Source organism: Chlamydotis macqueenii, chromosome Z (assembly GCF_036417535.1).
Source record: "Chlamydotis macqueenii isolate bChlMac1 chromosome Z, bChlMac1.mat, whole genome shotgun sequence".
Classification (NCBI taxonomy): domain Eukaryota; kingdom Metazoa; phylum Chordata; class Aves; order Otidiformes; family Otididae; genus Chlamydotis; species Chlamydotis macqueenii.
This window is the reverse complement of record NC_141593.1, coordinates 63,318,666-63,331,343: the sequence shown is the minus strand read 5'-3', so window position 1 is coordinate 63,331,343 and position 12,678 is coordinate 63,318,666. Positions and strand designations below refer to the sequence as shown.

The 12,678-nt window shown below is 40.7% G+C and overlaps 2 protein-coding genes across 9 annotated transcripts in view; one reads left to right on the top strand and one right to left on the bottom strand.

Annotated features, from left to right (window-relative positions):
* SNX24 (sorting nexin 24) overlaps positions 1-2,808 on the top strand; it is a 91,616-nt gene extending 88,808 nt beyond the window's left edge. For all 5 annotated transcript variants that reach the window (XM_086771041.1, XM_086771038.1, XM_086771037.1 and 2 more), the window contains one exon: positions 1,777-2,808. In XM_086771041.1, the coding sequence (XP_086627167.1) occupies positions 1,777-1,847 (71 nt within the window). In that variant the 3' untranslated portion in view covers positions 1,848-2,808. The remainder of the gene's footprint in view (positions 1-1,776) is intronic.
* A 1,597-nt stretch (positions 2,809-4,405) lies between these two features.
* Positions 4,406-12,459, bottom strand: PPIC (peptidylprolyl isomerase C). 4 transcript variants are annotated; one of them, XM_086770966.1, is made up of 5 exons: positions 12,289-12,459; positions 8,762-8,875; positions 8,178-8,283; positions 6,394-6,578; positions 4,406-4,993 (listed from the first exon to the last, which is right to left on the bottom strand). In XM_086770966.1, exons 1-5 carry the CDS (start codon positions 12,451-12,453, stop codon positions 4,865-4,867), a joined length of 699 nt encoding a protein of 232 aa, XP_086627092.1. In that variant the 5' UTR covers positions 12,454-12,459; the 3' UTR covers positions 4,406-4,864. The 4 variants fall into 4 exon arrangements, with proteins under 4 accessions (XP_086627092.1, XP_086627093.1, XP_086627094.1 ...); XM_086770967.1 differs by having other exon boundaries at positions 8,190-8,283; XM_086770968.1 differs by lacking the exon at positions 8,762-8,875.
* Between the last annotated feature and the right edge of the window lie 219 nt (positions 12,460-12,678).

The following is a 12,678-nucleotide window of genomic DNA, read 5'->3' as shown; positions in this document are numbered from 1 at the left end:
GCATGAGCACATCACTTTTTGTGTAAGGTGGCTACTTCTTTTTTGAGGGGGTGGGAAAAAAAAAAATGTATTATTTTCAAGAAAAATTAAGGAAAAATCTGAAATGTTGCAAATTTAAAATGATACTTCAGAAGCAAAAAAAAAAAAAGGAATTTCAGATTTACTGTCATTTGTTTGAAAATTGTTCTGATGATTCTCTAAGCCATGTATCTGCAAGACTGTGGTTCTGTGTATTTATACATTTAACTCACATTAATATGCTTTATTTTTTTTTAGCAACAAAGCCTCACAGTAAATCTGATGCTTTAAGGTTGTATCATTTTTTTAATCAATACTCATTTTCCTATATATACTGTGTGTTAAGAAGAACCAGTAAAAACTGGTTTCTGGAACTGCAGCATTTAATTTAGAAGGAAAGCATCAGATTGCCTTTACAAGTGTATTTTTAATAACATTAATGACAACAGCATAGGGTTATTCTACCAGGGTGATTTGGGGTAGCTGAGCTTGCAGGACTTGAGGAATCATTATTGGATTCAAAATATTAACAAGTAATTTATAATGATGACTTACTACGAGAAGTTGGGGAGAATTATGCATGTATTGTTTCTAGTGGAGGTTGCAGTTCGTTAAAACATCCTAAAATATCTCTGCAACATCTTTAATACACTGGAATCACCTTATTAATACCTACAAGGTAACACCTTTAAGCTAATAAGGATTTTTTTTTCCTTACCTAGTCCAAATCGACTTTTTGCTCAATATTTTTATGTCCAAAATGATTTAGGCAAAAGTACTAGGGGGAAAACCTAATTCCCATACACATTAGGTGATCTAATTTATCAAATATCTAATGATTTTCATAAAAGTTGTATCTCCCCTTTTTGAATATTCTGCAAGCTGATAGGTGAAGGAAAGATTTGATTAGTGTGGAAAGTTCTGTATCAGAAATAGTCTGTTCTTCTAGGCAAACCCTAGTGTACTAGCAATTTTAAGACCATAAGATGTGATCAGAAATTCTTACTCTTAATGCCCAGTGATTTAAGTAAACTCCTCTTTAACAATGCAGGAGTTAGTGCATTTGAAAAATGTTTTCACTTCAGTAATGTACACCCTGGCATTCTTCTGTGTGGGTCCATTACCGTATTCTATCAGGTAATTCTTTAATGCTAAATTTAACATGAAAATTAAGTTCTAGTTTCCTCTACATCTGTGGTAAGAACACAGTAGAGGTTTTTTCCTTCAGATATTATAGGATGACTTTTTGTAACATGTGGCATTTTATGTTGATTAGACAGCCTGAAATTTTCCTGCCTCAAATAACCATCTCTGACTGGATAGGCATCCTCAAGTGTTCTCAGTCTAAACATTGCTGTAAACCACGATGGAAAAACAGCTTTGAAGTATTCCCAGTAGCAATCTTGGAATTCCTTCAAGTATATTGAGATTTTGTTAGAAACTGAATTGCCACTGTAATCCATCTTCCTTGTGAGAAAAGATTCAGATAAAGAGCTGGAGCCTAGCAGCATTAAGTATTAGAACATCCCTTTAAATCAATAAGCTACAAATCTGGCAGCACATTCATGCAATGCCCAGTGCTACACTAAAGTGGCTTTAGTGCTGAAACAGCATTACTAATAGCACATCCCCAACATGGATAAAGAGTTGAATGATGCAGTAACCCAAATTATACGAGGCCTTACCTAGTTACGTTTCACAAAAACATTTATATTGTACTGACATAGATAAGAAAGGTTATTTTCCTTTTTTTTTCAGATAACTTTCCAAACGTCGTTATAGAAGGCATTCTACATGGAATATTTTATCCTCATTTACTGCCCAGGTAGAAGTGATGCGTAGATAGACAAAGCTGAAGCAAGTCTCCAGGTCATGGAGAATGGAATTAACATGATGTGATGTGAAAATTACGCTCAGAAGCAAGAGGCAGAACCTCAGTTTAAGTTCAAGCATTTTATCTTTTTAAATAAAATCAATGTCACTACAATTGCTGCTTTTAGAAGAAGAAGATATGGAAACAACAGTATTGAAGTTATTTATACCTTCTAAATATTGACACATTCTAACTATTTAACACTAAAATCTCAAAGTCATACACTGAATTACACTAACATTTGAAAAGAATCAAAAGCTTTACTAATTATTTCTATAATTTCTATAATAAATTACACTAAACATTTTTGCACCAGGACTTTTCCCAGCATATTACCCATTGCTGGCAGTGGATGGATTAAAAGTGCTGGCACTGAAGAGAGTGTGTGAGAAACTGCCAAAAAAAAAAAATTAAAGCAAGAAGAAACTGAAAGCAACTTGAAGTATTTTCTTCATTTTTCTTAAATTATTTTGAATCTGCTCCTTAGTATCAAGTTGGAAAAGAGCCAATGGAGGGGTATGAAGAATTTCTATTGGAAAATATGCTTCCACATTCTGAAATACATAGCGTGCGCTCTCAGGAAGTTTTCTAGATTTCAGTTGAAATTATTTTATCTAGCAGGAGAATTTACATGGTATTTATGCCTCTCCATTCAGTTATGACATCTAATCTGTGTGTATGTTTACTCTTCATGTCAACTTGTAGACTGTATTCCATATCTTAACATTTTATAATTCACAGAGCATACAGCTCTGTGGTAAGCTAAAGCAAGAATATGATTAAGTAGTAAAATTATAAAACTAAAACTGAGATATATATATATATACTTACGTGTATATATATATATTTGTTCAGATTTAACTGGAAATTTGTATGTGTGCTACTGGACATTACAATATAAATTACTAGAACATGAATGTACTGCTTCAGTGTGTTTTTTTGTACGTTTCTGTTCAAACAAGACATTTCTCTGAGCTTGTGACATCAGAGATGGGTCTCACAGGTATCTCAGCATGAAGCACGAGAAAATACTTGGGTGTTTGCTCATTTAAAACTCTCAGCACCATGCTGTCTGAACATGCTAGGCTTATAAAAGTTTAGGTCTTGGGGGAAAAAATTCAGTGTAATTGAACAGCCAGTAAGTCCCTGGGCTCATCAGAGGACGGGAGTGTTGCACAGAAGCAGTAATGGCAAAGCTAAGCACGAACAGAAGTCTGCTTCCGAAGATGAATGGATTGCCTCCTGCTGACTACTAAATCTATTTTAAAGCTGCCCGGGGATGGTGAAAAGCTGGGACTTGTACAAAAGGTAGGCCTGTGACTGCATGCCTTGTTCAAGTAGCAGAACTCCCTATACCATCTGTGGGATCAACCTCCAGGAAAGCTTTCAGCTACTGGTGGAGTCCAAGACATTCTCACCTTACTTCCTAACACTGCTTCCCAGTGCTGCTTTTCAGAGAATTTTACCTTGAACAGTTAGTAGAAAGAAAAATGAACAGGGGTAAAAGGGAAGTCTCACTGCTGAGTCCTAGGCAAATGTAGAGGCCCTCAATAAGTTCTCCTCTAGCTGTGTTTTAAAGAGGACAGTGATCCTTTCACAGGTCTCTGGAAAAAAAAGGGCCAGTATTTACCCTCAGGAGAGGCCTCAAGACGGGATGGTGAACCAGCAGAAGCACCCCTGTAAATACAACTGATGTGTCAGGAGGACCTGAGGTAAATCCCAGCCCACAGCATTTTCCTGCTTCCTTGCAATCGGGGTGCCCGTAGGTACCTACAAGCTCTTGTGCCATAGTACTCAATCTTCCCCTGCACCACTCAAAGTCTGCATATCCCACATGGGCTCCAGGACACCCTTCGGGAAGCTAGTCACTACAAAAATAAGTAAGTGGCATGCTGCCTACTGTGCCTACCTTCATCAGATCTTGGCATCGGCTCTTCTATCTCGAGTTCTAAAACACTGAAAACTCAAGAGAAAAGAAATCCACATCTCTTTGCTGTGGAGTACTATGTAACTGGTTATAGAACCTAACAAACACAGCTATCTCTTTTAAGTGGCACCTCATGCTGACCTTGTTTAAAAGCTACTAGTTAAGTAAGTTGTCAGCCTAAAGAGTTATTTAAGAAGCATTACAAAAATAACAAACCTAAAGCTGCATCTTTAACATACAGCAAAAACTGCAACAAAAAGCATTTGAGTTTTATCATAAATAACAATAGCTAGGTGTTATAAAATTCACTGCTGTAAAACAAGGGCTCTTCTGTTTTAATCAGTTTCTAACTGATGATCTTATTTAACAACAGACAGAGCTGCTCTTTCTTGATAACAGGATTATATCTGAATACTGTGTTTTTTTGAAAGACAGCAGGGACTTCATCTGACCCATTAAGATTAAAGGAATTTACCATCCCTGCTCTAACCTTACAACCTCATTTCCTGGAAAGCGGGAACCCCTGCCTATTTTGCAGAATCACCTGAGGTCAGAGAAGAGGCCTTGGGGTGGAAATGAAAAAAAACTCTTCATTAAGTATTTATTTGAAACCAAAGTTTATTTATTCAAAACACTTCTGTATTTTACTCTTTTTTTTTATTTTTAAAAATGCTGATACTGTTACAGAAAATATTTTCAGTTGAAAAGGCGGAAACAAGTACTGCAATAATTTCCAGAGAGAACACAGTGACTGTACTTGAAACCTTGGGGAAAAAAAAGAAAAAACAGAAGTACTTCTACAGTTTTTCATGAAAGGCTTTTTCTGCAAGATCTAGGATTTAGTGGGATATATCATGAATTTCAAGGACTGACAGATCCGTCAAGTTGTTATAGAAATGGTCATCTTGTATGTGTTTGGCAAATGGTAAGTATTGTCTAAATACAGCCTCGTATGTTTTGAGGAGAAAACTCAATGCATAGTTGAGATTGGTCAAAACCAGGCCTTAAAGAAAAGTGATTTTTACTTTCCGTACTGACTGTTGGTCTCACCAGTCGCCTACTTCAACTACAAATGGTTCTTTGACAGCTATTTTGCCACTGTTTACAATCACACAGTCTTGAAGCGGCTGGTCATGTTCATCTGTTTGCTGGAGTTCTATTGAGTGCACCACAGACTGTTAAAAAAGGAAGAAAAAAAACCAAACAAAGTTCAGTTTAGCCAAGAAAACTCCAGTGGTTCAAGTCTGGTAGAAGGTAAATTATACCAGAAATAGAAACAACTGAATTCTCATAGGATTACTATTTATTAAGCAACTTCTGAGCAAAGGCCTTTACCTGGTTGAGTTCCCACGTTTTGCTTTTCTCCGCATTAACAGTTGTGCCACTCTGCAACCCACACACAACTGACAAAAGCACCTGGAAGGCTCTCGGCCCGCCTATAAAAACTTTCAGCTAACAAAAATGAAGGGGCAACTGAAAATATCCTTTCAGCTCATTGACCTAGCACATACAGAGTCTATCTGTAGCCTATGAGTAGAAAGTTAATCCAGAGATCATAAAAGATGAGCAGTAATTATTTTTCTAATTGTATAGAGTAATGGCCCTTCAAGAAATCTGATGACTGCTTTTACTTTCAGCATAACACACACAAACACATAGCTTTAAGTGTCGTACCATGAACTCCAGTCAGGTACCGGTAGACTACCAGCTTCAGGCTAGGCAACTGATTAAAGCAGTATTTTTAAAGCACAAAATTCAGTTAGAGATACAGACTACTTGGCTTTGGATATTGTCCATTAATCTAACTAAACTAAAACTTAAGTCTCAGTCTCTTTCTGCTACTACTGTAGCTCATGAGAATCGAATTCAACGTGAATATGGGAGTGGGGGACAAGTATTCTGATGAGGTTTTCAAACGCCTCAAAGAACTGGTCAGTGCAGCAGTTCATGTTTCCCCCATTCACTTCAAAGCACAGATTAAATAGAATAATTTAAAAGGAAAACCAGACTTCTAAAAGTATAACCCATTTTAAACTTACATTCTATTTGGCCTTTGATCAGTTTTCCAGCTGTATACAGTTTGAGGAAATTAACTATTTATTTTCTTTTTAAATAGATCTGAATATATGCTTTTGTATATTTTACATTCACATGCTTCTAAAAACCCTAACAATGAAAGTGTTATCCATAACTAGCACATGCTACAAAATTACATTTAGCTCGTAGAAATACAATTATTTCATAGCTAACAGCGTTAGTGAAAGGGGGACCCGCACTTATTCCATTTGTAATCTGCAAAGGTGTCAGTGTTGATTTCAGGGGTTAGTGGTCTGAAACAAGAGCACTGAAAAGCCAAAGGCATGGTTTAAGTTTCCAGTTCTGCAGTCACCATTTGCTGTTTCAGTTCTACATCGTCCAGCTCTAGGCTCTTCACAATCGTTTTCTACCATCTACATAATAGATAAACACTCAATTGTTTTCAATCACAATGGTATAAGTTACATTAACACAAACATAACGCAGCAGAATTTGTCCAGATTTTCCTGTATTAATCTTGCCACTAGTTTTAGCTTACCATTCCATCAAGGACTTTGCCAAATACTACATGTTTTCCATCTAACCAGGAAGGCTTTGTCACACTGATGAAGAACTGGGATCCGTTGGTGTCTGGGCCAGAATTAGCCATGCTAACCCATCCAATTCCATAGTGTTTAAGCTTGAAGTTCTCATCAGGAAATCTTTTGCCATAGATGCTTCTTCCTATGACACAAAGAAAGTAAGCTTTAAAAAAAAAAAGAAAAAAAACCACCAAACCAAAAATACCTTCTTTTTGTTCAAAAAATGGAAAAAAACAAAGTATAAATTCAGGACTTGAAGATTCATTGTCTGAGTAAGCACAGCAACATCACTGTTCCATTGTGAGTGATTCTATACCTAAAAACATTTTGTGTGTACAGAAAAAGATAAGCACATATAAAACACCACATATAAAAGAAATATTCAAAGAATAAAGCATCATCAGCTTTAAATGTAACAAGCAAGCTGAATACCTTCAAAGGTCCTGCTTACATACACCACAGTATACTTCACTCTGTTCAACAAATCAAAATTATGTGATTACGGCCACTAAAAATAAGATTGCCACGTTTTGTGACAATTTCAGTCTTTACTTTTACAACTTTTCCTCCTAGAAAGAAATTGCTTTAGACAGGTTTAGAAATACAAGAAGACGAAATGGAAGTTAGCCTAAAAGACTCGTTGTGGATTTGTACAATCATTATGTAAGGATTTTGGTGTTTCTAAAATAGTTGAGAAAACATCTGAATCATCTTTAAACCATCATCTCTTTGAAAAGAGGTCTGTCTCATTCTTTATTTGTACAGTGCCTAGCACAATGGGGACACTGCTCCCAACAGCACCAGACACAATCCCAATAAACAGTATTAGCAGGCAAACAAAAACTGCCTACCTTTAATGCTAAAACTGCGTCTTTGGTATTCCATTCTGTCTCAGCGGGGAAGTCACTAACACTGTACGCAGAGAGTTCAAACCATAGCACGTGAAGAATGTGCGTGTAAAGGAAGAGAAGAAATCAGAAGCCAGAATGCATGCAGTGCAAGAGATGCTGCACTGGGACTGCCCTCCTCAGTAGACTAAACAGGTGTTCTGGAGGCTCAGGAGGGAGAAGTGAAACACACAGCCAGAACTCACACCATCAGTCAGTTTATGGTTTCAAATTTAATAAGAGAAAAAGCAGGAGAAGGCACGACCCTCATTTTCTAATTTCTCTACCCCTGCTTTGAAATTCCCTTCCACAGGACACTTCAGAAGGTTCCACAGAACTGGGCACAGAGGACAGCCTACTCCTTCCCTACCTGCCTGCTCTCTACACACTTTTACTGTTTCATCACGGATTAGTTTTCAGCTGGATGACTTGAACTGGTTCACGAATGCATGCAATCAATGAGTGCCTCAGGGAAGGAACAGTCACAAAGCCAGAGTAGGGGAAGAGTGGAGACATCCATCTTTCGGAGATAGTGTGTTGTAGGAGCAGCTCAGCTGGTCATGTGGCTCCAGCCCACCACGTAGAGTCATGCTTCTTGAATGGGGACAAGTTGCAGATAGAAAAGAGGTATCTGCAAAAACTGAGGACAAAGGAAGCTCTACACATACTTACAATCAGGTAATGCAAATAACTGAAACATATGTTCCAAAATGCTTGGAAAAGCACTAGATGCTCTAAAACAAATAGGGTTGGTTTTTTTTTCATTTATGTGAACTGAAAGAATGAGGGAATATGCTGTTTTGCCCATCTTTTCAGCAGACATTAGAAGAAAGGAAAGGGAACCTGGAAGATACCATGCATGTTACCTCCTGATCCATCTCCAGCTGTAAAGTCTCCTCCTTGAATCATGAAGTCTTTGATCACACGATGAAATTTACTTCCTTTATATCCATAGCCTCTCTAAGAAAATGAAATAATTTTTTAAATGAACGTAACATCCAGTTCTATACAGTCATATGGAAACATGTATGTGGTGAATGGCCAGATTTCACAAAATATACCACCACTGGAGGCAAATACTGGCAAGAAACAAATTAAAGTGAGATGCAGGTGAATGCAGCTGGGCTACACTACCACAATGCAAGTGTTCAGCTGACTGAAGTCATTGTTTTCATTTGACTGGTATCTGACTACAGTACCTCTGCATGCTAGATCTGTGTGGCAAGGAGAGATTGAGGTGGTGATACCCAGCATCTCATAATTGCATCTTGTGAGCCAAGCCCCAAGGACCTGAGAAGACACACACCAATGCACAGCCTTGGGGACGGCACTCTTGCATAGGCTCCACTGAATTAAGATTGACAGTTCACAGCTGAAAAAGTATTGAACAAACCCAATCCAAACTTGAGTACACAGTGGAATAAAACCGCAAACGTACTTCTCCAGTTGCCAGCACAATGAAGTTCTCCACAGTCTTTGGGACAACTTTTCCAAACAATCCAATTACAATTCTGCCAACATCTTTGTCTCCAATCTTCACATCAAAGAACACCTGAAGATTTTTGTGAAGAGAACAAAAGTGATACAAACGTGAATGCAATGAAAAGGCCAAGCTTTTGAAAATGTAAGGTGGTAACTGCTTCTGGCCAGTCTATATTAACAGGATCCTTCAATTACTGAGGGTGCTGTTTAAGAAAAATCCTTTCAGAGCTACCAAAATCAGATTGTGCAGAAAACTGTTTAAGAACTGGTGACTACACGTTTTGATTCTTGTTGCTTTTGAGGGCTCAATGAGACTGCTGTATCAAAAGTTTGAAGGTAGTACTCAAGGCAATTTTTTGCCAACATGCACGTCTTCAAAGCTATATGGAAAAGACAAAACATGAAAGTAAGGAACAACAATTATGCTGATCCAGGGAGGTGAACAATAACAAGGAACTATAGTACTAACACTCCCCACAAACAATAGTTTGCTGTTCACTCATAATCTGCACTGTTCTCAACATTAATATGTATGTGATTACAGGCAAAAACCTAGATTTCATTAAATCACAAAGAATGGGAAGAAAACCCTATGGCTCAAGCAAGGAGTCCTAAATATGCATTCAAACCTGATGAGAAATAACCAGGCTACGTTATTCAGCTGATCGCCTAAAAGCTTCAGCGTAATGTTGATAAAAAGCAACTTCAAAAATGCAAATGAGTTGTAAAGCATTTTAATACAGTTCAGAATATATGAATGCATATTTAAACGTGCAAAAATGTTCCAACAATTACAGAAAATAGGAACAGCTGTCAGGAAATGAGGCATTTTGAAGTTCTGAAAAAGTTACATAAAGACTATTGCAACGTCTAGAAAACAGCAATGTGTATTCCTATGATGTGGTATTGGCTGTTCCTTGTGGCACTCAACCAAATATTACCTGTCTGCAACACTAAGAAATTAGTCCAATAATGATAATAAATGACCACAGCCCCTCCAATGTGAATGCCTCTTTCACACCCTCCTACTAAACATTTCTACTGTTTCTTCATCTTCCATGTGGTTTTGACTGTTGAACTTTTGGCTAATGCTATAAAAGCTCTATAAAGAAAATAAAATTCCTTTTGCTACACCTCATTCATTTCCTTGGCAGTTGGCACTAAATAACATACTTCTTAGATGTGTGGCTCCCAAAGTATTAACAGCACACTTTCACTAACTTCTTAAGATTTTTATAAACATACCTCTCTGAATCTTGCCGCCAGGGTTATCTAGGTAAGGGGTACTGCCTGTCTATGTTTTCTAAATGCACCTCCTTTTGTCTAGAAATGTTGTTCTAGTAGAAGGACTGCCTGAAATATATAAGCATATCAAGCTAACAGAACAAAGGCTACCAAATAATGACTCCAGATAGCAGCGACATCAAACACTTCCACAGAGCACATGGAGACAAGTCCATCCTGTATTGTGAACCTAACCCAACTAACTAGAAGGCTTCATTCATGGTAGAACTGCTTGCCTAAGCAGCAAATCCAGTATTTCCAAAAAGCGTTCTTTCAGCTTATTCTGCATTTGTGCACAAACAGTAAGTTCCTGGATTCCTGTTAGCACTCTGCATAGCTGTGCTACACTCTTGGTCATTTTTTGAAAGCTCTGCGCTTCATAATTATGCACCATAATTATGCACCACGTCTGTGCATACTTCTGGCCAAGAAATCAAATACAGAAATATCTGGTAGCCCTAGATGCCATTTTTGCACAGAGAAGCCATGTTCTCTTAAGGGTATTTCCTCAAGTTCTTTGGAAAGTCAATTAGCATCTAGACACTAGTGAGCTGGTCAACACAGCACTCCCCGAGTGCTCCACGTAATTCTGGCTTCTCTACCGCCAAATGATGAAACCAACCTAAAAAGGTAGAGAAAAGGGCAGCACAGATGCTCAAAGATCGGAAATACCTTTTATATGAAGAAAGATTAAATATAACAATGCAAGCTGGAAAAGAGAAAACTGGTGTGATTTGATGAGCTCTGTAAAGTTATGACTGGCTTGGGCAAGGAAAATTGCCAGCTACAATTCTTTATGTCTCACAAGGTAAGAATCAGAAAAGGGCATAAAATGAAATCCCAGGTAGAAGGTCTGCAGAGGCAAAGTACTTTATGCACAATTAAACTGGAATCTATTGCCAGAAGATGATCTGGCCAAAGCGTATGAGATTCACCCCTCCAAAAAAATCAAATTCATGGACTAGAAGTCCATAGCAATGAAAATGTAGACAGTTGTAGACAGTTGTAGACAACAGTGATAATGAAGTTCAGAGACAAAGGCAACAGCCTGTGGCTTAGGAAGCCGAGGCCACGCCAGAGGAAGCAGCTCTGCCGCTGCCCTGACCTGCCACGCTTTTACGAGTGTGGGCATCTTTCACCAAGAACACAGCACTTGCTCTTGAGGGTAGGCGGAGAGGCACTTAGGGGCAGAAACATCTAATCCCCACTTTAACCAAAGCTGGACTAGACATCCCACCTCCCACATCAGCAAAAAGTTTTGGAAGGAGATGCTGGCATGTTGTGATAACCAGGTGAATCCACATTCCATGGCCAGGCGGCATGGCCCACAAATCCATTGCTTGGGCAGTGCCATCTGTGACTACCGCAGGTGCCTCTGGCACAAACTCCATCCGTCCTGCCTACGAAGATTTCCGATGCTGACTCCTGCTCCGCAGCTTCGCTGGCAGCACGCTCGGAAGCGCTGGGCTCCGAAGCGCTGGGCCATGAGCGTTAGGGTTGAACCCAGACCAGGTGCCCCAGCCTGTCACAAGCAGGAACGACGATGGAGTGGGAAACTCCATCGATGAAGTGGGCAACAAAATGACAGCTCACAATACCAAGAGTTTCAGAAAAGCGAAGGCGGGGGCAAACAAAAAACATATATATACAGCAGCAGCGAGCCCCAGAGCAGCTACAACCCCGCTGCTCAGCCCCAGACCGCCTATGGCGACAGCACAGACCGCAGAGGCAAGGACGCAATCACAGATTTTGAAGTTACCATTTCTGTGAGCCCCAGGCAGGCGCGGCTAACTGGAAGTTTGAGGTGTGCCAGCGCCTACGGAAAGGCGGCATGGCCAAAAAAAAAAAAAAAAAGCAAAAAAAAAACCCAAACAAAAAAAAAAAACTGCCCAAGATTCTTATAAAACGGGAAAGTTAAGGCGTTTGTCCAAGCCCTCCCCAAACCCGACCCCCGCCAGGGCCTCCTTCCCGCCCGGAACCCGTCCCGGGAAGGGGGGAGCCGGCCAGGGACGTTCCAAAATCGGGGTAACAAGCAGCTGGGAGGCCCCCGCCCGCTCAGTGCCGCCGGCAACGGGCGCGGAGCCGGCAGAACGAACACTCCGCGACATCCCCCCCCCCCGCCCCCGCCCCTCCCCTCGGGCCGGCGGCCGGGGAGGCTTCCCGGTCGGCAGAGCCGCCCAGGCCGCGGGCGAGAGTCACCTTGGCTGTCACGCTGGGTCCCCTCTTCTTGAAGCCTTCAGCCGCCGGGGCCAGGACGCAAAGGCAAGCGACCGCACCGAGGAGCGCCGGCCCCCCACCCGCCATGGCGCTGGGGCGAGCGCTGCGGCGCCTGCGCCCGCCGCCAGACGGCTCCTCCTGCGCCATGTGGCGGGGCGGGGGGAGCGGTCACCCATCCGAGTCGCGGCCGGCGCTGGCGCTGCTTAGCTTTGGCGGGTGGTTGGGAGGGGCGCGGCCGGTGGGGGCCGAGGCAGGGGCGAGGCGGGCGCTGGGTCAGGTGCGGGGCTGCTGCCTTCCCAGCCGGTGTTCCTACTGCTTGTCACTGCCAGGGTGAGCCCCGGACCCCTGGCTGGGTTTGGGGTGGTTACAGAT